This window comes from Drosophila elegans, unplaced genomic scaffold (assembly GCF_018152505.1).
Source record: "Drosophila elegans isolate 14027-0461.03 unplaced genomic scaffold, ASM1815250v1 contig_814, whole genome shotgun sequence".
Lineage (NCBI taxonomy): Eukaryota > Metazoa > Arthropoda > Insecta > Diptera > Drosophilidae > Drosophila > Drosophila elegans.
The window spans coordinates 13,791,799-13,817,527 of NW_024546167.1; the positions used below are offsets into that span (position 1 = coordinate 13,791,799).

Here is a 25,729-nt window from a genome sequence, read left to right on the forward strand (position 1 = left end):
GCATAGTGTGGTTGCTCAACGGATCTATCGCTATCGGTTAACATTTATCGGTTTGGGTGTTATAATAATACACTGAGCGAAAGTTTACTAAGTTCAGTATTGTTGCTTTAAAAAGTGAGAACATCACAACAGTTAAATTAACTAAAGATTATAAGGACACCTATACGGATAAAATTGCAATAAATACAAGAAAATACCATTTTATTTAAGGTAATTTGTTTTATTGATTTTCTGCTTATATTAAAGCTCCAAAATTGTTAAAGTGCCGGTAGGCATATTTCGAATTCGATTTTTGTATCGATAACAATTTGGGCCTCCATTCGCACGTTATCACTATTACAAAATAAGAGCCAAAATACGGAATGTGAATTAAAAATAATATATATAGGCTAAAAATGTTACGATACAGACAAGTGGTGCGTCTTCTGCAGCGCCGGACTTATTCGGCTGGAGCAGCAAACACCGGAAGTGGATTACCTGGTGACGACGAATCCGGCAAAGATGATCTGCATCCAATACGACGAACCCTTCGTTTGCTCGGCAACGATATGCGCAAAGTCAAGGAGTTCTTTGTGCCCAAGGATCCGGAGCCCGAGGAAGACCGCATCCTGACCCAGACAAAGTTCCAGTTCGCCGGGGAGCGGGAAAAGGATCCCACGCTGGTGGATGACTTCCAGACCCACTGCGATGTGCTAATCATTGGTGGAGGCGGAGTGGGCAGCTCCATCGCTTACTGGCTAAAGGAGAAGGCTCGCGATGGCCTCAATGTGGTGGTGGTCGAGCGGGATGACACGGTGAGTGGATCCTCGATGCCGCATACCCAACAAGCCTCTAATCCTCCTGGTTATTACAGTACGCCCAGTCTGCCACTCGTGTTTCTGTGGGCGGTCTTTGCCAGCAATTCTCCCTGCCCGAAAATATCCAGATGTCGCTTTTTGCCGCCGAGTTTTTGAGAGGTGCCAAGAAGCACTTTGGCGAGGACGTGCCCCTGCAATTCACGCCCCATGGTCACCTGATGCTGGCCGACGAGGAGCATGCCGAAAGCCTGATGCGCTCCTCCCAGGTGCAAAACGAACTGGGTGCCCGCAATGAACTGCTGACGTCGGATCGACTGGCCATCCGGTTTCCCTGGCTGAACACCAAGGGCATCGTCTTGGGCTGTCACGGATTGGAGAAGGAAGGCTGGTTCAATCCTTTGGCCCTGCTTAGCAACTTTAGACGCTCTGCCAGCGGCTATGGTGCGCATTTCGTCAGTGGCCAGGTGGTGGACTTCGAATTCCTGTCCCAAACGGACATAACTGTGGTGGGCGGCTCCGACGAGGGCAGCTACACGGGCCTGGACAAGGCGGTCATCCAGCTGGCCGATGGCACGCGACGCACCTGCAAGTTTGCCCTGTGTGTTATAGCAGCCGGCGCCAGATCCGGAGAGGTGGCACGCCTGGCCAAGATAGGAGTGGGCTCGGGAGTGCTACGGGTTCCCCTGCCCATTGACGAACGCAAGCGCTACTTGTACGCCATCAACTCACTGGCTCAAAGTGCACCTGGAATGAGCATGCCCATGACCATCGATCCTTCGGGCATCTTCATCCGCAGAGACGGCTTGGGTGGCAACTACATATGCGGACAGGATTCGGTCGAGGACAGTCATAGTTCGTCAGTGGACCCGCAGTACTTTGACCAGCACATCAGACCCAAGCTGGCAGAGCGAGTTCCCGCGCTGGGAGAAGCCCGAGTGGTGGACAGCTGGGCGGGCAGCTACGATCAGAATGTCTACGACGAAAACGGCATTGTGGGAGCCCATCCGTACTACAACAACTTGTATATTGCCACTGGTTTTAGTGGACATGGAGTCCAGCAGTCCTTGGCCGTGGGACGCGCCGTATCCGAGCTGATCATGGACGGCCAGTTCCGGACCATTGACCTCTCACGCCTGAGCTTCGACAGGCTGATTGTGGACCAACCCATGTACGAGTTGAATAATGTTTTAAGCTAGCATTGTTGTTGATGGTGCATTAAAGACTAAATGCAGCTAATTTAATTAATTGTGAATTTCCTATTTGAACTGGCCGGGAGCAGGACCAAAAAGACCCACTCCCTGCTTGCTGGCGGCACGCGATGGCGCAAAGCCCAGAAGCTTCTGAATGTTCTGGCGAATGGACATGGTGCACAGGATGTAGAGGAAGATGAAGGAGCAGTCCGTGTAGTCGTCGCCAGACAGATTCCGGTGGCTCAGGCCCTGGATCCAGGAGATGGGCGTGAAGGGCAGCTGGGCGACGACCCGGCCGTCAAAGATGCTATTGAACATGCTCAACAAAGCGGTGAAGGCAAAGCCCGTGGCGAACATGGACTTCATCTTGACCAGCGACAGGTCGCGGTTGTTGTTCTTCAGTTTCTCCTCGTCCCGCTCGATCTTCTTCTTCACCGCCTTGTCCAGGGAGTCGCCATGGATCTCCTTCCGGCGCTCCACTGCAAGAAAATACAGGTGTAACCTCGTGACCATCCGGATATACCCTTTTGACCAACTTACGCTTTTTGCTCTGCTTTTCCACCTCGGTCTTCAGTTTTTGGTACTTTTCCGTCCGGTAAACCAGCACCCAGGTGAGTCCTTAAAAAGCAAATGGTTAATCTTCGCAATTAAGTTGGATTTTCACTCACCTTCACCCAGGAAAGCGGTGCACACCGATATAAATACAATTAAAATTGTGTCGGACCACATTTTTTCACTAAATTAATGTTAATAAAAACTAAAACATATCGATATCACAAGTGACATACTTTTTTAGACAGTTCGATAACTATCGAAAAGTCATATTTTAATAGCGGTATTCTTTTAATTTTTAGTTATTTATTAGTTGATCTTTTTGTTTTAAGTTAAAAAAATAATAATAAAGTATTTTTACAAAAAAATGTCACACAAAAAAGTAACAAAATGTTTGGGGAATTCAATAAAACCGTATAAATTAATTAAAAGAAATTTAGTGCTATGGAATATATAGAAACAAACAATTTTATAAGAGTCGAGCGGAATTAATGTTTATTTCTCAGACATTTAAAACACATTTATGGTTTTGGCATTGTCACAAGCTTGCCGACTGTTGTTAAATTGTATTTCTAAGTTCATTAAAATTTTAAGAAACATTGATTTTACAATTGATCAATTTTCTGTTTGTTTAATATATAGATGTAAGCTTGAAACTTGCTGCAAGAGTTTCTAGATTCCGACGGTAAGGTTCCATTGCGTTGACGGTGATGCCGGCGCATTTCTGGCGTCGCTGGTTGTTGGGGGGCTGTGGTTGTTTTTTGGGGTGAGGTGACGTTAGGCGCTGTAAAATGCTACATTTGAGGAAAGAAATCAAATCAGGTTATAGATATATATATATGTAATATATATGCGGTATATATGAAACAACAACTATGAGAAAAATAACGTAGAAAAGAGAATTTGAAATCTCAAAATTAGAATATGGATATTGACGTTGAAGGAAATATTCAAATCGAAGTGTCTTCACTTCAAGTTGAATATTACAACGTCGTTATATTTGGGAACGCAAAACGTTCGAAAAATGGAAATTATTTGGGTGGTAATGGAACCCTGCAGAAGTTTTAGTTGCTGTTTATCATTTTCGGGTTTTCTTGTGGATGTTGATGTTAGTTTTTGAGATATTTTCAACGTTTATTTGCTCAATCTCAAGCCTCCGCCTAGTAACGTCGTCGCTCGCGCTCGCGACTGCGTGATCGTCTCCGTTCATTGGAACGATTGCGACGTGTGTCGCGCTGGCGGTCGCGATCCTTCTCACGCTCCTTCTGACGATCCTCCCTTTCCTTTATGCGCAGCTTATGCTCCTCGATGCGTTTCTGACGGAATGCCTCCTTTTCAGCGATCTGTAAGGAATAGGTTACCCATTTTAGCAATGCTATATTATTTCTCAATTCAAAGTTAGTTTTCCAACTTACAGCTTCCGGCGTCAGCGGCAGCCAGTAGATGCAAGGCGTTCCCTTAGTCTTACGAAATAGATCATCTAATAGCCTGATAGGCGGCTCATTCTCCTTCCTTTTAGTTTTGGGCGCTATTTACAGAAATTGGCATTGTTAATCATGGCCCATACCTTCTCGAAGTGTAGCTTACCTGGTGATCCACTGCGGCTTCTTGCGTGTGCATTGCGGTCGTTGCGGTCCCGCTCCCGGTCGCGTCCTCGCCCCTCTTTGTCCCTAGAGCGTTTGCGTTCCTGTCCGGGGCGTTCCGCGTCCCGAGATCTCGAGTCCAGTCGATCCTTGCTCCCCCGACGTCTGTCGTTGCTGATTTTGTCGTGGTCGCTTGGCTCCTTTTTGCCCACATCCCATTCGCGTACTGGGCGCACAGGCTGCACGGTAAAATGACAAATTAACTGGCCGTTGTTATGTTGTTATGACAACAATCTTTCACCTTTTTGTCCGACGGTTCCAATCGGGACCAAGCGTTGCCCGACTGCTGGTTATCTCTGGTGTTTTCCTGACCATACCTTGGAGCCTCGTCTTTCGTTGAAAGTATCGCACGATCCATGTCTGTGCGACTGCCGAAATCCACGTTCAAACATTTCGGATTCGAGACTGGCCAACGAACTCCGTGCAGGGCATGGCGGGTTTCAATAGCCTCGCTACAATGTTATTAATAAAATTATCAGTGTTATAATCATTTTTAATATATTATGGTCATTATTTGTTAAAGACTTTAAAAACCCTTCTGATGCAGGTGTACTGAAATTAAGAAAATATACTTACTCTTCAGTAGAGTAGGCAACGAAGCACTTAGACTTGATGCGATCTATCCAAAAACCATCTTCATCGACGATCTTTCCCGTCCGCGCCAGCAGGCCTTTTAGCTGCAACACCGTAAAGGGGCGCACCAGGTTGGTGATGTAGAGCACATGGCTGGCGCGGTTGCGCGCAGGACTAGGAGAGCGGACGATGTGTGGTGCGGCCGTGGCGGCTGTGGCTTTGCTCTGGCCGCCCTGCGCCGGCACCGTGTCTGCGGCTGGCGTGGGAGTGGTCCGCCCAGTGGCTCCTGCGCCTTCCTTGTCTGTCGTCACCTCTACGCCGGTGTCGCAGGTTGTTGCGGTAATGGCGTCGGTTTCGCGTTCCTTGCGCGCCTCGGAGGCTGGCATCGGCGAACCGGATCGATCCGACTCCCGATCGCTGGTGACCAGGCCCTCCTCCTCCGAAGAGGATTCTAGTTGCACATCGCTGAGGGGCACCGGCTGCACCACGTCGGCTATAATGTTCTTCAGGGAATCCGTCGAAATGGCAAGCACTGGTGGGGCCCGATCCAAGGACTTTTTGTTCGTCAGCCATTTGCGCTTCCTCACCGAACGCTGCTGCTGGAGTGCTGGAGCGGTGGTTGTGTTGGTTGCGCTGCTGTTTACGGTTGTCTCGTGCTTGTCGTTCGGAAGATCTGCTGATTCATCCTGAATTTGTTCTGGTTTTTCCTCCTGCTGCTTGCGGTTCTCCTTCTGCTCCTCCTCCTCCTCCTTGGCCTGCTGTTCCTGTTTCTGCTCCTTGTGTTTCTTCTTGGACTCTCTGCGCTCCGCTGGAGCTGGGGCGTCTTCGTCCCTTTCCTCGACCTCTTCTGTCTGAATGTCTAATACATCGCTAGACGTTTTTAGATGTTCCTCATCCTTACTGGAAGGAGAAGGAACTTTTACCTCTTGAATTGGTTCGCTCTGCTTGCTGCTGTCATCCTCGGCAGCTTGGGCGTCCTGCTGGGGTTTATCCTCCTCTTTCTCAGCTTCTGTATCCTTGGCAACAGTGGGTTCTGGCTGGGATTCTTCTGGGGCTGAAGCCGGCTGATCCTCCTTTTTGGCAAGCTCTTCGGGCTCGCTATCCTGAGCCTTTGCTGGCGGCTCCACTGCAGTTTCCACCTCCTGCACACTGTCCTTGGCCACATCCTGGCCGTTCTCCGGCTCCTCCTCGGGGATGGTGTCCACCGCCTTGTTCTTGTCGCCGCCCTTGGCCTCCGCGCGCTTCTTAGGCGTCGTCCGGCTGCCGCGACTCTTGCGCACTGGCGATGCTCCGGATCCGGCACGTTCCTCGCTCGAGGCGCGCCCGTCATTGATTTCTTCGGAGCGCGCGGCAGAGGCTTGTGCCATTTCAGCCTGTCCGATGTTCTCAGTGGGTGTGTCCGAGGTCTCCTTTTGGCCAGTGGTCTCGTCCTCCGTCTTCTCGTTTTCGGACACCTTGCGGGAGCGGCGACTTCGCCGTGCCACCGGCACCGGAGCGGGCGACGACGACTTTTTTCGCTCGCTGCGCCGTCTCATGGCGAAAAACGATGGCCACGCGCTGAGCTACACTGGAAAGATCTGAAATAAAACGTAGGTAACGCCGGCGGACCCACAACTATTTCATGCACTGCTATTAGAGTTCACTCCTCGTCCTTTCATGCACCTTTTCTCGATCAGAAAATTTATTTAGCTAGCAAAAGAGCGTCAATCCGCCATCAATATGCAGTACAGGGTTGCTTTGGGCCAAAGTGGATGGGGCGGACTATCGTCCGTGTCGTGGATATCGATAGTTTTGGCAGGGTAACTATCGAATGCCAACAGTGAGTGGAAATAAAATAATACAATTTTAAAATATAAATAAAATGGAATTTTTTTAAATTATACCTCTCATAAAAATTAAAATATGTATATATTTTTTTAACAGTTACTTAAGTTATGACAATATCTGATAAGAAAACATTTGTACGTTTGTCCATCACTGATAATCTTTTTAATAATAAATAATTTTAAATAATAAATATTATTTAAATTAAAATATTTCAAAAACAGAGTTATATGAATTGTAGCTCATAGCAATACATTTGCAAACGTTAAAAATGCATGTTTAAATCACTTATTCCGCGCTTTGCAACACTGCAGCGCATTTCATAATAATAAATTAAAGAAAAACAAGTTTTTAAAACACCTGCATAGTTTAGCTATAAAATGAATTAAGCCCTAAAAATATGATTGTGAAAAACATTTGTAAACTGAGCCAAGTAATGGGCAGGCTCCGGCTTGTCCCAAATCCCAGGGAATTCTGTCACTCGGCGCCTCTGAAGCGAACCACCCAACGGTCGGGATTTGGATCAGGATCACGATCGCTGTGCCGCTATTCTGCAGATAGCCAGGTGTCCTTGATAGCTCCACCTGCTCCAAGTTCTTCAGGCGGAATGATCTGGGCCTTCTCAGCTGCCTTTACGTTCAATCTCTTTGGAGGCGGCGACGAAAAGGAGGAGACTCCGGAGGACAAGCTAGTGAAGACCATAAAGCGATCGATCCTCTGCATCCAGAGGGAACAGTACGATAAGGCCGAGCAGATGCTCCACCTGGCCCTGCGAATGGCCCAGGATATTCAAAACAAGGACGGCATCACGTATGTGTTTGATCTGATGGCCAATTTGGCCATGGAGCGGGAGCAGTTTAAGAAGGCGGAAAAGATCTTCACGGACGTGATGAAGCGCCTCTTTGCCGATGGCCACACCGAAGAAAGTCCCAAGGTGAGTGAGCCCCTTTGAATCCTACTCCAGTTAAGATCACCTTCATCTTCTTCAGATACTCCACATCAGCTCCAAGATAGCGCACATGTCCCAGCTGCAGGGTGACCTGGAGAAGAGTTTCCAGGGTTTCACCTGGACGCTGAAACAGTTGGCCAAACTCCTGGAGAAAATGCCCGACGACAAGGACGTCCTGGAGCTTTATGGCCTGACAAAGAATTGGTATTGAAGGTGTTTCCATTGCCGCTACCCAGCACACAGTTGCAGTTCCAGTCAATGGGTTTCTTCATGCGTATCTTTTCAGGTTTGGCCAGCTGCTGATGAAGCAGGGCAAGTACCTGGAGGCCAAGAACCTCTTCAAGGAGGCCTTCGACACGCTAATCGATGTTTACGGTGCTGTCAACGACGCCTCTGTGACCATCCTGAACAACATTAGCGTGGCGTATGTGAACGTAGGTCCTGCTAGCTCTCTCTTTGGAAATACATAAATAATCGGATATCTTTCAGCTGGAAAAGTACACCGAAGCAAAGGAGACCCTTATGCAGGCGGTGGAACTGACCAAAGAGTTGAAGGACGCCACCCAGGAGGGCATCCTGCAGGCCAATCTCGGTCTGGTGTGTCTGCGCGAAGGTCTGATGAAACAGGCGGAGGAAGCCTGCAAATTGGCGTGGAAGTTGGGCAAGCAGCACCAGAATCCCGATGCCGTCGAGCAGGCCGAGTATTGCCTCAACGAGATCAAAACCACACTGAATGGGGAAAAGCGGCAGTGAGGTTTTCTTTTTACAATGTATTTTTGACTATTTATAAAAATTTCATTTCAAAGTAAAGCGCAAATTTTGAAGGCTTTAAAACTCTTAAATAACGCTGCCTCGATTATGTTGAGAAATAATCGCGGGGATTGAATATCTTAAATTGTATACTCTTTCCCTTCAGCCCGCTCGATTAGAACTATTTTCTGCATAAACCCACCCAACGCTGGGAACTACTCGAACTTGGCGATGACAATCATTAGGCCTACGCCGGTGAGCAGTGCGAAGATCTCCTTCAGCGACTGTTTCAGCTTAGTGGACTCCTCCAGCAGCTCCGGCAGCACGCTCACCGTGGCAATGTAAATGAAACCGCCGGCGGTAAAGGGCAGAACCCATGGCGCCGATCCGTCACCGCTTCCGGCTCCCAAAAGGGCCAGAGCTGTGCCCGCCAGCGCTCCGAGGGCGGTGACCAGCTGCAGGAGCATTGCCTTGCGCCTCGAGCATCCCGACTTGATCAGGATGGCGAAGTCGCCAATCTCGTGGGGCACTTCGTGCAGCAGAATGGTGATGGTGGTTACAATACCAATGCTGTTGCCCGCCAAGTAGGAGGCACCGATGGCCAGACCGTCGGTGAAGTTGTGGGCAAAGTCGGCCGCCAGGTTCAAGTAGCCGGATATCTCCACTTCGCCCTCCGGCTCGGGTTCTGGTTTCTTTGACTTGGCCTTGGGCTGCTTTGTAGGCTTATCTCCATCTCCGCTGTCTTCCTTGTCCGAAGACTTCTTTTTGGGAGCCACGGGTTTGGGTTTTGGGGCTCCATGGCTATGTCCATGTCCTCCTTGACCGCCCTTAAGGATGCGTACCAGTTTCTCCACCGACAGGAAGGCAATGATGCCGCCCAGAACCCACAGACCAACACTCATGTCGTGGCTATGTCCGTGACCATCCTCTTCGCCCTCGTGATGATGGTGATGGTGATGGTCGTGGCCATGGTCGTCTTCTCCGTGGCTATGAGGGTGTGTGGCGTGCGGAATTAAGTGCAGGAAGGCATCGCCCAGCAGGCCGCCGGATGCGAAGGCCAGGAGAACTTTGAGACGCGGCTTCATAGCCTCACTGTTGTCGAGGGGAATGATGTAGAGCAGCACAAAGGGAGCGGCACTGATAAGCAGCGTGGAACCGATGGAGTGCAGCCAAATGGTGCTCATATCTATAAGAAAACGGGGTCAGCTTGGGTATTTGATATATGGGAACTAGTTACATACCCAATGCCGGCTTTGACTTGGTGTGGCTTTCTCCGTGATGGTGGTGCCCATGATCGTGGTCATGATGGTGATGATCATGGTCGTGATGATGATGGTGATGATCGTGGTCGTGATGCCCATGCCCATGATCATGATCATGATCATGATCGTGGTCGTGATGGTGCTCCGCCCGCGGAGCCTTTGCCGGATCAAAGTTTTCGTTGGCTTCCCGCGAGTATTTGAAACTGGGATTGCCCTGGCCGGCGCATAAGGCTGGCAGGGAGAGGAGCACAGCTCCAAGGATAAGGGCCAGGGCCAGCTTCTGGTAGAACTGCATCTTGCTGCCCTGGAAATCGGACACTTGTTTGGCCATTTTGTCCTAATCTCTTATTACGCGTGGGACTGCGGCCAAAGTGTTGTGACGTGTTTGGTTTTTTTCTTGCTGCGTAGTTATCGATGACCGAGAGTTGCGGCATTTATCGATTGTTTTTCTTAAAAAAATAGGAGCATCATGTTTTGGTTTCCCTGTGATTTGTTTTACTTTGGCTGTTTGTTTATTATTCCCTGTATATATACATGAATTAAACAATAAAAAAACGGTTAATCATTAAAAAAAATAACACAGGTAACACTATGTAAAGTAAGCATTTCACACCATGCTGCAGCAGTTCACCTTAGCATTTGTACCTGTACCTAGTCATATTTAGGTACATTTTACCTTCTAAGAAGGAAAAACAAATATAATAAGACCAAGGCATAGAATTTTCTTAAAACTCATGATTAGATAACCTTTTCCAGTGCAATAATATTACTAATTTCCGGAAAAGTTTAAAAGAAACCGCCATCCACTAAAAAGCATCCATTTGAATTTATGTTTTATATTTGTATATTTGCAATTAAATGACTATTAAATATCTTTATGCATTTAGTTTGTTTCCTATTTGTTTTTATCGTTACCAGACATGGTTAAACGAGGCTAATAACTAGACACGTGAAGGGTGCACAATAAATTGTTTATGTATACGATGCCGTTGATAAACCGTTACAAAAAGAGCGCTTCAATTTCGTCGTCGGTGTTCAATAAATAAATAGTTCGAGTTGCACATGACACGGCAATGTGGGTGTGGGTTTGGGTGTGTGTTGGTTGTGTTTTCAGTGTTGATTTTGTGTATGTGTATATATACAAGCCACTTTGGTTGCTGGTTGAATTGCTGATGATCCGATCCTCCTGTCGTATCCGTATCCGTTTCCGTTTCCGCCGCTCAGTACAGGTTGATCTTCTTGAGTATTGTCTTGCGACACATGTGGCATGTGCGGAGCGTTTCGGCGCAGTGGGAGCAAGCTCCGTGGCCGCAGAGGAAGGCCACGTCCCGCTTGCGTTCCATGCAGATGCCGCAGAAGTGCGACTCCTCGAACTCCTGCACCTTGTTCTCCAGGTAGCGCAGCAGATCCCCGGACGGCAGTCGTGTGGGGTCACTCGGTGAGGACGTGGACGTGGGCAGGGCCACTATCCGCCCGCTGGCGGTCAGACGCCGCTCGATAACCACGCCGCAGCGCAGACACTTCTTCATCCGGATGCCGCACTCCTCGCAGGCGATCTGGTGCTGGCACGGCTCAAAGCGCACCAGCTGCAGGATCTCATTGCACACGATGCACTCCTGGGGACCGGACACGATCACCGGACTTGGGCCCAGGCCCGCCGCTCCGGCCTCCAACGCTGTGCTGCTCGAGCTTGAGGTCACCGGCGGCTTGGGCGCCTTCTTGCGCGGCGCCACCTGCGGCGAGACATTCTGCTGCACTGCGTCCGAGTTCAGTTTCTTCACGCCCGGCGAGGCCGAGGGCGTCGATGGAGCGGCAGCTGCTGATGAAGCGGATGGTATTTCGTTTGGCTTTGGCATTAGATCCAGTTGCTGGCGCTGCGGTGGCATCGGTGCCGCTACTGCTGGACCAGCTCCATTGGATTCTGCTCCAGCCACGGTTGGCGCATCCTCGCCGGAGGCAGCGGGTGCAGACATTTCCAAGGCTTGGAGGTTCCTGGGCAGTGTTTCTACTTCGCCCTGCTGCCCGAAGATCAGCTTCCTGATGTTTAGGTCCGTAATCCACTCGAAAATACTCGCATTGGCGTTGTTCAGCTCCACTCGGCAGCCGGCCCTCGAAAGATAGATCAGGATGCTGTACATCAGGCGATCCTCGGCCCGCACGCTCGTCTCCACTAGACTCAGGTAAAACTTGTGGATCTCAGGTGCCTCCTCGGGCTGCGGTTCGGCTGCGGACTGCAGATTGGACTTCTTGATCACGCACAGATGCATGGCATTATCGCCATCCTCATCCTTGGCATTCACGTCGCAGGAGAGGCGCACTAGTCGCTCGATCACCCCGGCATGACCCTGTGAGACGGCCAGTAGGAAGGGCGTCTGCCGGCGATTGTTGCGTATGTCCAGCTCCGCTTGTCCCTCGGTGACCAGCGTTTCCACAACCTGCGCATGGCCGTTAAGGGCGGCCAAGTGAAGGGCCGCAAAGCCATCGTCCTTGCGCACATTGACCAGCTGGCGCGAGAGCAGCAGGATGCGGCGGGCGGCCACCACATTGCCCTTGAGCGCTGCATGATGGAGCACATTGAAGCCGCGATTGTTCTTGACCGTAAAGTCCAGGTTGGGGGCATTGCAAAGCAACTCCACCACCTCCGTGTTCTCCTTGCCGATGGCGTCGTGGAGCGCCGTATCACCGTACGAGTCCTGGATGTTCACGTTGGCGTTATGCTGCAGCAGCTCGCGGACGCAGTGTGGCGTTTTCTTGTGCGCGCAGATGTGCAGAGCGGAGCAGTGGCTCGAATTGAGGAAGTTCACCTCGGCTCCGTGCTGCAGCAGCACACGCATCGTGGCCGGCTGATTGCCAAAGGCTGCGTAATGCAGGGCAGAGTCGCCCTCCTTGTCAACCGCATTCACATTGGCACCCTTCGAGATGAGGTAGCTGACAAGGTCGACGTAGCCCTGGTGCGAGGCGACCTGAATGCAGGCCTTTCCGCCACTCATCACGTCCACCTGGCCGGGATTCACGTCCAAATACTGACGCACGAAGTCCAAATGTCCCTGGGCGGCCTCTCGCACCAGTTTGTCCGCCACCGAGCTGCCCGAGAGCCCCGAAAGCGGTGTCATGACGTGGTCCGCTCGCCGATGGCTCAGATCCATCATGCTGTTGGAGCGTTCAGCGGCCGTGGCCAGCGGCGAACGCTCCAGTTTGACACATTTCGGGTTCAGCGTCCATTCGAAGCCGTCGTCCAGCTGCTGAATACGCAAGTCGCCGTCCGAGTACACCTTCACAACCTTGCAAATCTTCCCAAGGGCCTGATGGATTCATTTAATATTATATTACAATTTTAAAGTTAATATCAAATGTATTTGTTATGGAATCTTCACTTACGTGTCGCATGATTTCGATCCATTCGCCGTGGCCCTTCTGCAGCTGCTGCACCTTGTTGGCATCGTTGATAATGGTGACCAGATCACCGACACGAAAAGAGACAACCTTTACGAGGGCGGCGGGATGGAAGGTCCATCGATTGGGACAGTTCTCATACTGGACACTGTTGAATTTTGAACTGGGTTAGAGAGTCAAATAAATTTAGATGTATGCCAGTTGCTCACCGTATGTCGCCCTTGTCCGTGATGCGATGCACAGTGCCCAGTTTGGATAAATGCTCGACCATGCGCGGATTCCATCCTCCATGGCCCTGCTGCAGTTTCATCAGGGCATCCACCTCCAGGCACACCTTGACGCGGTCGCCCACAGAGAAGCTTGGCTTCACCATCGGCGCCACCGGCTGCAACTCCTCCGGCTGCCCCAGCACAGGCATGTGGTCCTTGTAGTAGTGGCCGCCGCACGTAGCAGTTATGTACTTCAGATCCACGTTGCCCTTGTGGCCCAGACGGTAGACGTTCGTCGATCCGGTTACCCACGATACGTTGGCCACGCTGCGACACGATTCGTTGTCCCAGCCCCGGATTTCCATTACCCGCCCCGTCTTGCCCTCGCCGCCGTCCTGTTCGCTCCACTCCCAGTCCGGACCGCGCACCACCTTGGATCCCACGAAGATGCCCCGCAGCTGGATGCGCTTGGAGCCCTTTCTCGTTGGCACTCGGACGCCCAGTGAGTTGGGCGAGGTGTAGCGGACAAACGGGTGCTCCACGTCGTGCAGATCCTCTGCGTAGCAGTAGGCGCAGAGGTGGTAGTTGGCACACTGGGCGCACTTGAATACTATGCCGGCAATGCCCGCCTTGGAACAGCCATCGCAGACGACATTCGAGTGACGAACTCCTGCGGATAAATGATTGCAATGTTAAGCATATCTAAATTATAGATAATTACTTTTGAATTGTAATTATTATTTAAAGAATTTGTATATAATTAAAGCTTTTACTGTGTTAGTATTTCAAAAAATCATACATATAAATCTGATAAACTTGAATGAACACATTTTTACTTACCAACTTGAGCATTATCCACAATTATCAAGTCGTACTGGTTTTGATAGCCCACCCGGTAGTTGGTCCGGTGTCCGGAATCCCAGTTGACCACGACAGTGTTTTCCGGCGAGTGTGTTGATCCGCAACGTCCGATTTCGCAAACGGTTCCAACGTGACCTTCTCCGTCGTCTGTTGCGTAAGCAATGAAACAAAGTTGGAAGCGTTGTGATGTGAGTCGGTTTAGATGAGGTTCAGATTCAGATTCTATGTAGTTGCAGCCAGGCTCCTTCTTGCATTGTATGCACATCTACATCTACATCCACATCCACATCAACATCCGGTGGATATCAGACATCTGTGGCGCACACTTCCCCCTCATAAACAACGCGCCATGACTATAAATACCCACAATCATTGACTCTGGCTCGGGCTCCAAGCGGCTTTTAGTTATGCACTCAAACTCGGACGTGCAGCTGCTCTATAATTACCCCAAAACACGGGTGGGGGGATGTGAAAACGTTCTCTAGAGGGTGACATTTGATGTTGGCCTGGGGCGGAATGGGAGCACCACAGCCATCGGTGCTGCTCCCGTCTGAAACTTTTGTTTATGTCTATTTTCAACACTCCCCAGCAAAAGGAACACCAAGGCCCTAAAATAAACTCTCCACATTCTCCCCAATCTGCAGGCACGCTGGAACTAAGAACCCGCGATCTCTACCCGGTGCCTAAAAATAAACACTCCAAAAAGGTTGGAGACAAAATGGCACGCGCCCTTGCCGCCTCATGTGTTAGCCAGACATATGCCACAGGCTTATTTTTCCAAGGAGAAGGGAGGAACACATACCATGACCTAATCCGTGTGTGCATTTACAGCAGCCATGTGCAGCTGCAGTTGGAGCCTTCAATAGGCTCAAGTATTACTCAGCAAAATATTTTTTATGAACACCCAGCACTTGTGGATTGTATACTGGGTATAATGGTAAAAAAAAAAGTAGTTTAGACTGATATATAAATATAAAAACCTTTATCAATTTTAAGCTTTAACTACAATATATTTAACTTATTTGTTAGTGGTAATAAAATTAAATATATTTGATAAATAATAAATATATGATAAATATAGTTAAAAAAAACAGTTTTTATTATTTTAAATAATTGTTGGTTTTTTAATTTATATTACTAAAACGATATTCAAATATTTTCTGTTTTAATAATTACATTACATTTTTGGAACTATAGCATTTTTATTAGCTAGTATCTAACAAATGTTTGATTAATAATTCATATTTGAAATGTGTTTAAAAAAATGGAACGTTTTTGGTCCATTAAATATACATGGTAATAAAATCTAACAACATATTTGCAACGTTGTAAAATAAAGACTTAAATTTGGGCTTTTAAATTAAGAGGTAAACTGCAGGCGTTTTATTTAGCTTTTTAGCTGTGAAATTTACCATCTAATTGTTCACTTTACGAATTATTTCCAGCTAACGACAATTAATTCAATTAAAAACTACGCAATATTATTGTTCCGCGGGCAGCTGCCTACGGGCATATTTACCTGCCACGTAGGGTGCTATAGTGTATATGTACTATCGAGAACCACACATCCCCGCCATATATGTATGAACCATAAAACGAAGCGACGAACGCAGAAGCAATTGGTAAGCGCAAGAATTTCGCTGCTGCCGCAGTGAGTGTTGCTAAAAATAGCGAGGCGCGTCCTCTTTACATACAACAACGCCCCGAGTAGCAGCAACGGACACGGGCGTACACCTCTCCGTACCGCCACCGCCCGCAATGCCCCCTCCCCGTCCAGCCACGGGTGCCAATGCCAAGTGAGTTCAGTTTCGGGTATACAGTAAGTATCGGTAACAAAACAATTCCCTTCAAAAACACATTTTTTGAGTACTTAATGTACAGGTCAATCAAACTGCGATTCTGAAATTATTCAGTTGCGAAATAGTTATTGAACATTTTATAACATTTGTCAGCAAACACAAAGTGAATATAACTGATTCTGATATTTAATAGGATATGAAAAATTTCACTGGCATTTACTTTTGCATTTTGAGATAATAGTAAAGTTAATTAAATTTTTTTAGAAATTAATAACCTTAAAATTATACAAGTGTATAATATTGGAATTTCCTTGTAAGTCTAAAACTAATGACATTAAGATTAAATATGAGAAGACATTGGCATTCCCAATATATTTGAACTTTACGCTTAAGTAGCTGAGTTTCCCCGACTAATCTCTACCGTACGCCGATTTCAGTTTATACTTTCTAACAAAAACACACGTATTTATAAACAGAGAGCGGATGGCAAGTTAATTCGCCCCTTTGGAGGTGGGTAAACAAGTTGGCCCGTGGCAGCCTCGTCGTTGCGTTCTTACCTTGATTCGACCAGATCCAATTGGGTCCGCGCACCACTCGAATGCCAGGCGGAATGGAGGCTCGCATGGCGCTTGGTTGGCTCGATTTATGTAATTCCGTTTCAGCCTGCAAGGATAAAGGATAGCATAGCATAAATGTGACATTTGACATTACTCGGGGTGCGGAGTTTGATGGGACCTGGCTGATAATTGGGTCAACTAACAGGCGCCCTCGTCAGCGCATGACTAAAAAGGGGGTTGCCACAGACGTCTTTCAATGCTTAAAAACACTTTAAAAAATAACAAAAAAAATATAAATTCTTATTTCCAGGTTTGATATATATTGTAGCACTTTTTCGGGAACTTAACAAGGGATATCTATGGCCCCACCAATTGTTTTTGGGTGTTTACATGCTGGGCGTTCGGCGGAGGGGAAATGGTATTTAAATTCAAGATATGCGTGGCCTTTCCGATCGCCAGTGCCTCGGTGTTTCAGGGAGTCCGAGTTCTGTGGTGCGGGTGCAGCCCAGAGTGGCTCGTTGTATGACGCATGCCGATAAGACAGATGTACATACATATGTAGCGACTGGGATTCCGATTCCTCATCACTCCACTGATAAAGGCCAAGAGCTGGGAATTTTTAGTCAACTAACAAAATTCATTCAAATAATTGACCCGCATGTGTTGTTTACGAAAGTCCAAGCACTCACACTCACGTCCGTTTTGACATCGCTTATATCGCGTATATATATGCATATATGTACATAAGCAAAATCGGGTATGGTGAAAAATGATGATTGGGGGCATGGCTTTTGGGCTTACCAATGCAATTTGTGATACTCTCGCTGCTCCCAGCTGTTTGCTCTGAAAAACTTTAAGTTCTGTGGCCTTTAATGGTGCATTTTATGCGCGCGTGCGCTTTTTATTGGGCATTAAGTGTTTCCTTTCGCTAAAATGCAGGGGCACCGTTGCTACGGCGGCCAAAAGGGGTCATAGTTCACTCGAACGCGAATCGTTTCTCGCACTATTCTAACACGCCGCCAACGCACGAATCGTCGAGTCTCTCTGGCACATTACAATTTGATATTTATTGGCCAAAATTCACAATTTCGCTAGCACTAAAAAATACAACTACAATTTGGTCTGCTTCTTCTTTCTTTAGGTATGGCCTAAAGGTGGTCGTGCAAAAATACAGCTGCAATCGATAGTTACCGATAGTGGATGGAGCAATCGATGGTTGTGTGAGAAATATCAACAAATCGAACACATGTTTATTTGTTTTCGGCCGTCTGTAGATTCAATTTAGTTGTTTACTAGTGTTTGACTAGTTATTTTTATTCATGCTCTTGATCGTGTGATGAAAAGAGCTGCTAATATGGACCAATTGACGTATCACACAGCTGTTAAGAAGGGTAAATTTACTTTGTAAATGGAAGTGCAGTGATGTAAACAAACAAATTATACTCTGTTCAGCTCAACTGGTCGAAAGGAATCCCCAATCGCAGTTGGATCCCATGCGTGTTTCAATGCACCAGGAGGAGGACATCATAGAACTGGCCCAACAGATCCAAAATGCAGACAAACAATTGAAGCACACTACTTGCCATAAGCTGGGGGTTATAATGGAGCAGGTGATTAATCATCCTTTTAAACTAAATTTCAACCACTAATATCTCGTCAATAGATCAAGATGCTCCAAGCCCAGGCCATGAACATACTCAAAGAGTCTAATCTCAACCGTGATCTTCACAGCGCTGCCTGCAATTTCACCAAAAAACCCGGGCAAATCTATCATCTTTACCAAAGGGCATCGGGTCAAAACTATTTTAGTATGCTATCACCGGAAGTATGTTTTGTTTTGAAACTCTTGCGGACAAACCCGATCTAATTATTTTTGTTGTAGGAATGGAATCTTTCTGTTGACCAGACCTTTAAGGGCAGCTATAGGTTGGAATACGATTTGAGCTGGACCCCTGTGGATAAGATTAAAGACCAGGATGAGAAGCTCAAGTGGGCGGAGGAATGTATGCAAAAGGCTTTGGACAGTGAGCGAGGCTCGGCAATGGCCATCGACTTCAACATCAATCATGATTAAAATATAAAATTAAAATTTGAAAATTAGAAAAATTTTAATATTGAATAAATAAAAATATTTTACAATATTATTACCGCTATTTGATATCGATAGTCCAAGTGCATTTCAGTGTCTATCGATAGCTGCCCTCGATTTCTGTTGTTGTTTTTAGTGCATCAGCTGAGAGCTCTCTTTTTTGTGAAATTGTGAATATTTTTAGTTTGTTTTGTTTCGTTTAGCGTTTCGTTCAGACCCGCAACATGTCCGCGTCCAAGAACGAGATGTACTACAGCCTGCTGGAGTGGTTCAAGACCCTCAATTTGAATGCGCCGCACGCAGATGCGGAATCCCTGGCCGACGGAGTGGCTCTGGCCCAGGCGCTGAATCAGTTCGCCCCAGAATCTTTCACCGACGCCTGGCTGTCCAAGATTAAGGCCAGTGCCGTGGGCAGCAACTGGCGGCTGCGGATGAGCAACCTGAAGAAGGTCACCCAGTCGGTGTACGACTACTACAGCGAGGTGCTCAACTATTCGCTTAGTGACTTCTCCAAACCGGATCTGCAGCGAATTGCCGAGAAATGCGACCTGGGCGAGCTGGAGCGTCTGCTGCAGCTGGTCCTCGGGTGCGCCGTCAACTGTGCCAAGAAGCAGTCCTACATCACAGAGATCATGTGCCTGGAGGAGGAACTGCAGGCGAACATCATGCGCGCATTGCAGGAACTGGAGGCCACGAGACAAGCCTCCACGCCGGAGGGTGGAGTGGCCAGCTCCCTGCCGCGCAGCTCCATCAGCGGAATCCTGGACTCCAAAATGGGGCAGGAGGAGCGCGACGCCATGGCACAGAAATGCTTTGAGACCGAGAAGAAAATGCTGCTGCTGATCGATGAGAAGACCAATCTACAGCAGGAGTTGCAGAAGCTGCAGCAGGAGTTTTCCCGCCTGGAGCAACATTCCACGGTGATCGGTGACGATGGGGTCTCTTTGGGGCCAGTCCAAACTGGATCTGTGCGCTACAACGAGCTGCGACGGCAGTTGGATCTTTTAAAGGAGGAGCTTCTGCAGTCCGAAGGAGCACGAGAAGATCTGAAACTTAAGACCCAGCAACAGGACACCGATCTGCTGCACATGCAAATGCGCATCGATGAACTTATGGTATGGATACCTATTTGAAATAAAACGTACTTCAACAAAGCTTCATTTATGATTTGCTACCCACAGAAAAGCTCTGCTGAGGTGATAACACTCAAAGACGAGGTGGACGTTCTGCGGGAGTCCAATGACAAGCTAAAAATTTGCGAGGCTCAGCTTGACACGTACAAAAAGAAGCTAGAGGACTATAACGACCTGAAGAAGCAGGTCAAGATTCTGGAGGAGCGAAGCGCCGACTATGTGCAGCAAAATGCTCAGTTCGAGGAGGACGCCAAGCGATATGCCAACACTAAAGGTCAGGTGGAGTTGTTCAAGAAGGAGATCCAGGACCTGCACGCCAAGCTGGACGGCGAGAGCAGCAAGAACGTTAAGCTGGAGTTCGACAACAAGAATCTGGAGGGCAAAAACCTGGCCCTGCAGCGAGCCAAGGACAGTTTGCTCAAGGAGCGCGACAATCTCCGCGAGACAGTTGATGAGCTGAAGTGCGGGCAACTGTCCTCGAATTCGGCACTAACAGGCACCACCGTTTCCCGGGAATTGCAGCCGTCGGCCACAGTGGAGAAGCTACAACGTCTGGAGGCGGAGAACAAGGCACTGCGCGAGGGGCAGGGTGGCCAGACGGCTTTGGCAGTGAGTAATCAGAGATAATATTACTTTGTACATTTATATTAATAGGAATTTTGCTGTAGCAACTTCTGGACGATGCCAACAAACGCTGCGAGAATTTGCGTGAACAGCTGAAGACAGCAAATGAGCGTATTCTTTCCCTGTCGCATGCTTCCCAAAGCGATGATCCCATTTTGAAAGAGTAAATATATGTTTTTATATTCGATTTTAGTTCCCTTAACTAAAACTAAAACTGTCTATCAATTCTGTTTAATTTATTTAGGAATATTTAATTCATATCAAAATCGTTGTATTTTTCTTTTATTTAAAAACACTTTTCTTTCATCACAGGAGCGAGTTTGGCAAGCAAATCAAACAGCTAATGGAGCTTAATGAGCAAAAGAGTAAGTGAATATTAAGTTTCTTAAAAAAACAATTGTTTTATATAACTTTACGCACATGCAGCACTCCAATTGGAGGAAGCGGTAACGCAGAGCACTTCGCTGCAATGCAAGGTGACCCAACTGGAAACTAATTTATCTGCACGTGAGCAGGAAATTCTGGCGTACGACGCCAAATACCGGAAATGCGTGGAGAAAGCCAAGGAGGTGATCAAGAGCATTGATCCGCGAATTGCCAGTGGTAAGTTATACAAAATGATAACGTATTATGTAGGTATAAAATACTTCTTAAAATGCCAGCTCTAGATGCTAGTGTCCTGGAGAAGAGTGCCGAACTCGTCGAGGAGGAGCCAAAGCCCAAGATGAGCGCAATGGAGGAGCAGCTGATGACCTCCGCCTTCTACAGGTTGGGCGTGAATGCCCAGCGCGATGCAATCGACTCGAAGCTGGCCATCTTGATGGGCTCGGGCCAGACATTCCTTGCCCGCCAGCGGCAGTCGGCGCCTCGCAAATCCCTAAGTGCAATGAAATCAAAGTAGAAAGCATGAACCTGATGTGTAGGCTTAAGACTCTTTTCTTGTTTGAAAACTTATATAAATAATATATATTTCAAGTATTTATTCGACCTCCGCAAGGATCTATATCGTATTTATAGGATATACCTTAATAAAATTAATAAAACTATCCAAAAACGAAAATGGAGTTTTTAAATGGCTTGCCATTTTTTGTGTCTGTCAAAACTAAGCTTAACTTTTTTTCTGCAACCAACCAGCTTTTATAAACCCATCGCATGCTAATAAAATTACTAAAACTATCCAAAAGCTAAAGTAAAGTTTTTAAATGGCTTACTATTTTTTGTGTCGGCGTTAACTTTTTTCCGCATCCAACCTCATGTACAAAACACCATTGCATTTTTTAGTAAATATCTTAGCTTTAGTATTGAATTAAATACATTTAACGCAGAGTTCAAAGGGCAAAAACAAATGCACACATAAATGAAGGGGTCGCTCTGTTTGGCTCTGGAACCCATCTTGTAGAGAGTCTCTCGGGCATTGGCACAGGTAGGAAATGCATTTTGGAAAGGAGCAGGAGCTACACACGACGAGCGCTAATAACAATAGGTATCATCCTCCACTTGGCGATCAGTTGGGCCGGTGAACCGCCGGTTTCCGGCTGGATTCACACACAACAGTCTACATACTTGGTACATAGGATCTCTGAACCACCGACCCACCAGTTCACCAGGGCCGCCACATGCTCTCATCCTGTCCAGCTGCTGCTGCTGCTGCTGCCGCCGCTGCAGCCGCCGCCTGGGCCATGTAGTGGTACTCCTCCTCCTGGCGTTGCCTCAAAGCCTGCCTAGCGGCATTGCTGGTCTGGGGACGTGGACTCGCCACCGGAGCCTCGTTCTCATTGGAACCGATGCCACTCTCGGAGCGAGGCGATGATTGCTGTGTGGCGGGCATGGACTTGTGTTCCGACACCGAGATACCCGAACTAACGGAGGCGGCCACCGAGGCGGGTCTCTCCTGGTGACCCGACGGCGTCACCGTACCGGAAGTGGCCATGGCGGAGACGGAGGCACCGGCGGAAGCGGCCACCGCCATGCTGTTGGCATAGGCTGCAGCCGCAGCGGCAGCCACATGGGCGGCCTCCAGGCCACCGGGAAAACTGGGACTCAGCTTGCCGGCCAAATGGGGCTGCCCCACCCTCTGCAGCTCGATCAACCGCTCGAAGTCCGTACGAGTGGCTATCGGATCCACCAGGGGCTGGGCACTCAGGCCCAGAGCGGCCGCCAGTTGGACGTAGTGGGGCGGCAGGACGAGGACTCCGTTGGTTCCGTCGGGCTGCTGCTGCACCTGCGCCTTCAGCTGTTGCTTGTACTGCTCCAGCACATTGGCGCACACCTTGTTGCGATCCTCCTCGTAGGTCAGCTCGCTGGGAGCAACTGCATCCTGCGGCGAGGGCTGGCTTTGTGGCTGTCCTTGCACCTGAACGGGAATCGGTGTTTGCGCCTGCGCCTGCGCCTGCAGCATCCCACGATTGTTGTTCTCGTCCTGCGGCACTGGCGTGGTTGGTGGCAGGGTCCTCTGCTCCGTGGCCACCAACTTCAGACCCTTGCTGTAGTCCAGCGGATTCGAGTCCTGACTGCTATAGTCCAGCGAGTGCTCCTCCGGCTGGCTCTTCTTCGCGTGGTTCAGTTCGAAGCAGCTGCTGCTGCTGGGACTCTCCGCAAAGGTGGCCGTCGAGTGGGGACAGATCTCCACGTCGATCTCGGCGATGCACTGGTCCAAGTGCCGCAGCAGTCGCGCCTTGGAGCCGGGCTCCGCCAGCGTGGGCATGGTGCCCAGGGGCGGTGGCTCCGGGGTGGCCAGGTAACGAGCTACCTCGCGGGCACAGTCCGTGTAGCCCGCTCGGTATTTGTTAACCGCTGTGAGGGAGGGTAATATATATGCTAACCGTTAGTTAAAAATTAACAATGCATTTAAATCAGATCTTTAACCGGTTTTTCCAAATAAATACAAATCATAATTATCAAGTTCATTTAAAATATAATTTATGATATTTTAACATTGACTAGTTTGGAAGTTTTTTTTTTATTTTATAAAAATAAACTTTATAAAAACAAAAATTATTTTTAAGAAAGTTCTTCTTTAGCAATATTATTAGTTTTTTATGGGCTTTAGTGACCTGTTAATGAACATATAAATCAAAGTATATTAACGTTCTAGTCATTATAGTCGGGGTCACTGGTCACATAAAAACTTTGTATTATAAAAATAATAAAACCAACCATGACCTAGAGTTAGCCTGCATCTATATTCCTAGGTCTGAATAAGTTAAAGATCAAAATTGTTTGGCAAAATAAATAACAATTTAAGTACACAATAAAAAACGTTATAACCCAATATTTTTAGAACTCTTAAAATATTTAAAGCACTGTTATATGTTGATAGGTAAATTAATTGAACTACGTAAACCAAACTTATATATCTTATATATCGTAAGAGTAGATATACTCACTGGGATCGTCTAAATTGCGGTGCCTCTGGAAGTGGCGAACGGTCAGCTCCAAAATGTCCGCCTTCTCCAGCTTGGTGTGCTTGGCCTGACCCTCGCCGTTCTTGGCGTTCTGGCTCTTGGTGGACTCGAGGATGAGGGCCTTCAGGATGGCCAGGCTCTGGTTGATCCTCGCCCGCCGTCGCTTCTCCATGAGTGGTTTGTTTGTCCGCTTGCTGATGTCCTGCGACGAAGTCACATTCTGGGTGGAGCTAACCAGCCCGATGGACTTTATGCCGCTGCCATTGGTTGAGCCGGCGGCGGTGAATCCGATGCCTGAAGGGGATATCAAAGTAGAAATGCTAAATATAGTTTGCACTGCAACTGTTTGGGATTTTAGTAAGCGAAAGTTGCTGTAATTGACCTTTCCGTCAATCAACTAACAGCACAACATTATAAAGTTTCTCATCTGAGAACTTGGGACCAACATAAATTAAGCAAACACTCAGTTCGTTAATTGATTTCCTTTAATTTGATTAAAATCAATAGAAGCCAAAAACCCAGCACTATCGATAATTGCACTTTAAACTTAAATCAGTAAGTAGGCCGTAAAAAAAATTATCATAAGCAATGTCAACTATTTCCTTAAGACGTAATGTTGGAATTGTATTTAAAGCTTCTGAATCACAACTTTTTTATTTAACACAAAATATAACACAAATACACTTTGAATTTTATGTTTATTATGTAAAAACAGTTTTTTGTGTTTTTTTGTTGGTTTGTTTCGCCACAGGTGTCTTTTTTCTGCGATTCCGTGCTTTGTTTATTAGCCTTTTAAAACTGTGAGTCATTTTTTGGTTGGCTAACACTTTTTACATGATAGTATGTCTAGGTGATTTTTTTCTGATATAAAGAAGTTCTGAACAGCAGGTGTAACCAATTGAACTGATACGTATTTTTATGAAAACACTATTTTTCAACCAATATTAATTAAAAAGTTTAGAGTTCACGATTTGCATTAAATTTTGTCTTTCTGGCATATTTTCATTCGAACAGTTTACGATTTAAAGTTGCATTTAATATATTTATGTAGCGGATCGGATAAAGTGTTGTAATTTACCAGGTGCTGATTTATTTTTCGAGTAATCCTTATCACGTTTTGCTGTCATTTTCTCATTTTTACGAAATCCACGCGAATTCGTTGCCCGTTAGCCAAATTTAAAAGGGATTCCTTTGACTTGCTTTATTCTAATTATTTCGAAATGTTTTCGCTTTGAGACCGCGCCAACAATTACGTCTTTTGGTGGTTGATACAAAAACTCGAAATCCGTTCGACAGGACACACGTTCGTACTGTTCGAGGATACACGGCTAACTGAAGCAGGCAAGCAAGGACCAAAAACAACAGCGACTTTTCACTTCATCGCTTGTCGGCTGTCTGGCTGGCAACTGGCTTTTTCGATTTTCCGCTGCCGCGTGCGTTGCGTTTGTGCAAAATTTCCCGACTGAAATGCTTGGTTAGCTCATGTTGCTGCCGTTGCTGTTGCTGTTGGTGTTGGCGTTGCTGCTGCTGCTGCTGCTGTTGCTGTTGGTGTTGCTGATGTTGCTGCTGCTGGCAGTGGCAGTGGCACGAGCCAGGCGGCCGTCGTCGTCGTCGTGTGGCGCAGCAACCAAAGCAGATTGGAGTCAACCGACAATAAAAGCAACAACAACAACATCAGCAACAGCAGCAACAGCAGCAACAACAGCAGCAACAGCAACAGCAACGCCTGGCTGCCTGCCACGTTAATGGTGGTTGTGGTAATGGTTGCCCCACCGACCTCCACACAGACATGCACACATAGATTTGGCCAGAGCTTAACGACGCAGCAGAGGCATGTTGCCAGTGGGCGGTGGGTGTTTGGGTGTTTGGATGGTTGGCTGTTTGGGTGGTTGGGCGTTTGGGCGGGGGGTTTGGTGGCGCGCTGGCTGCGGCAAATGTCAGGCAGCCCAAACGACAAGCCGGATCGACGTGCCGCCACTTGGACGGACGGCGTGACCATGTCTGGCTTTCACACACACACACACACACACACACTGGCATAGACACAGGAACCCACACACAGGCATACAAATCAATTCGCTTAGGCGCAAATAGGAAATTACCCAGCAAACATGGCGGAT

At 47.7% G+C, this 25,729-nt stretch overlaps 9 protein-coding genes and 1 long non-coding RNA gene across 12 annotated transcripts; 5 read left to right on the top strand and 5 right to left on the bottom strand.

Moving 5' to 3' along the window:
• Window positions 1-302: 302 nt before the first annotated feature.
• On the top strand, window positions 303-2,038 carry LOC108139021 (FAD-dependent oxidoreductase domain-containing protein 1). Its single transcript, XM_017261627.1, has 2 exons — window positions 303-794; window positions 854-2,038. Exons 1-2 carry the CDS (start codon window positions 396-398, stop codon window positions 1,991-1,993), a joined length of 1,539 nt encoding a protein of 512 aa, XP_017117116.1. The 5' UTR covers window positions 303-395; the 3' UTR covers window positions 1,994-2,038.
• Window positions 1,996-2,787, bottom strand: LOC108139022 (calcium load-activated calcium channel). Its single transcript, XM_017261628.2, has 3 exons — window positions 2,656-2,787; window positions 2,528-2,605; window positions 1,996-2,466 (listed from the first exon to the last, which is right to left on the bottom strand). The coding sequence occupies exons 1-3, from the start codon at window positions 2,714-2,716 to the stop codon at window positions 2,054-2,056; spliced, it is 552 nt and encodes a 183-aa protein (XP_017117117.1). The 5' UTR covers window positions 2,717-2,787; the 3' UTR covers window positions 1,996-2,053.
• A 279-nt stretch (window positions 2,788-3,066) lies between these two features.
• Window positions 3,067-6,498, bottom strand: LOC108138971 (apoptotic chromatin condensation inducer in the nucleus). Of its 2 annotated transcripts, XM_017261555.2 has the most exons (6): window positions 6,418-6,498; window positions 4,759-6,332; window positions 4,424-4,634; window positions 4,127-4,361; window positions 3,955-4,067; window positions 3,067-3,882 (listed from the first exon to the last, which is right to left on the bottom strand). In XM_017261555.2, the coding sequence occupies exons 2-6, from the start codon at window positions 6,288-6,290 to the stop codon at window positions 3,700-3,702; spliced, it is 2,274 nt and encodes a 757-aa protein (XP_017117044.1). In that variant the 5' UTR covers window positions 6,291-6,332; window positions 6,418-6,498; the 3' UTR covers window positions 3,067-3,699. The 2 variants fall into 2 exon arrangements, with proteins under 2 accessions (XP_017117044.1, XP_017117043.1); XM_017261554.2 differs by having other exon boundaries at window positions 4,759-6,494.
• A 372-nt stretch (window positions 6,499-6,870) lies between these two features.
• Window positions 6,871-8,370, top strand: LOC108138962 (tetratricopeptide repeat protein 19 homolog, mitochondrial). Of its 2 annotated transcripts, XM_017261543.2 has the most exons (4): window positions 6,872-7,513; window positions 7,569-7,732; window positions 7,815-7,962; window positions 8,018-8,370. In XM_017261543.2, exons 1-4 carry the CDS (start codon window positions 6,980-6,982, stop codon window positions 8,279-8,281), a joined length of 1,110 nt encoding a protein of 369 aa, XP_017117032.1. In that variant the 5' UTR covers window positions 6,872-6,979; the 3' UTR covers window positions 8,282-8,370. The 2 variants fall into 2 exon arrangements, with proteins under 2 accessions (XP_041566363.1, XP_017117032.1); XM_041710429.1 differs by lacking the exon at window positions 8,018-8,370 and having other exon boundaries at window positions 6,871-7,513; window positions 7,569-7,741; window positions 7,815-7,917.
• LOC108138961 (protein catecholamines up) lies at window positions 8,279-9,958 on the bottom strand. Its single transcript, XM_017261542.2, has 2 exons — window positions 9,520-9,958; window positions 8,279-9,464 (listed from the first exon to the last, which is right to left on the bottom strand). Exons 1-2 carry the CDS (start codon window positions 9,869-9,871, stop codon window positions 8,494-8,496), a joined length of 1,323 nt encoding a protein of 440 aa, XP_017117031.1. The 5' UTR covers window positions 9,872-9,958; the 3' UTR covers window positions 8,279-8,493.
• A 408-nt stretch (window positions 9,959-10,366) lies between these two features.
• Window positions 10,367-17,474, bottom strand: LOC108138891 (E3 ubiquitin-protein ligase MIB2). Its single transcript, XM_017261425.2, has 6 exons — window positions 17,161-17,474; window positions 16,360-16,465; window positions 13,983-14,150; window positions 13,143-13,812; window positions 12,919-13,081; window positions 10,367-12,842 (listed from the first exon to the last, which is right to left on the bottom strand). The coding sequence occupies exons 2-6, from the start codon at window positions 16,424-16,426 to the stop codon at window positions 10,761-10,763; spliced, it is 3,150 nt and encodes a 1,049-aa protein (XP_017116914.1). The 5' UTR covers window positions 16,427-16,465; window positions 17,161-17,474; the 3' UTR covers window positions 10,367-10,760.
• On the top strand, window positions 14,161-16,384 carry LOC121467844. The gene is made up of 3 exons (XR_005977874.1): window positions 14,161-14,940; window positions 15,449-15,822; window positions 16,279-16,384. It is a non-coding gene; the product is annotated as an uncharacterized LOC121467844 (long non-coding RNA).
• Window positions 17,475-17,562: 88 nt separating the features above from the next.
• On the top strand, window positions 17,563-18,500 carry LOC108138892 (uncharacterized protein C1orf50 homolog). The gene is made up of 4 exons (XM_017261426.2): window positions 17,563-17,750; window positions 17,812-17,969; window positions 18,023-18,184; window positions 18,242-18,500. The coding sequence occupies exons 1-4, from the start codon at window positions 17,696-17,698 to the stop codon at window positions 18,431-18,433; spliced, it is 567 nt and encodes a 188-aa protein (XP_017116915.1). The 5' UTR covers window positions 17,563-17,695; the 3' UTR covers window positions 18,434-18,500.
• A 59-nt stretch (window positions 18,501-18,559) lies between these two features.
• LOC108138959 (protein hook) lies at window positions 18,560-21,265 on the top strand. The gene is made up of 6 exons (XM_017261539.2): window positions 18,560-19,563; window positions 19,630-20,190; window positions 20,250-20,368; window positions 20,518-20,570; window positions 20,632-20,808; window positions 20,868-21,265. The coding sequence occupies exons 1-6, from the start codon at window positions 18,673-18,675 to the stop codon at window positions 21,104-21,106; spliced, it is 2,040 nt and encodes a 679-aa protein (XP_017117028.1). The 5' UTR covers window positions 18,560-18,672; the 3' UTR covers window positions 21,107-21,265.
• Window positions 21,266-21,346: 81 nt separating this feature from the next.
• Window positions 21,347-25,058, bottom strand: LOC108138960. Its single transcript, XM_017261540.2, has 3 exons — window positions 24,688-25,058; window positions 23,592-23,903; window positions 21,347-22,998 (listed from the first exon to the last, which is right to left on the bottom strand). Exons 1-3 carry the CDS (start codon window positions 24,734-24,736, stop codon window positions 21,806-21,808), a joined length of 1,554 nt encoding a protein of 517 aa, XP_017117029.1. The 5' UTR covers window positions 24,737-25,058; the 3' UTR covers window positions 21,347-21,805.
• Window positions 25,059-25,729: the final 671 nt, after the last annotated feature.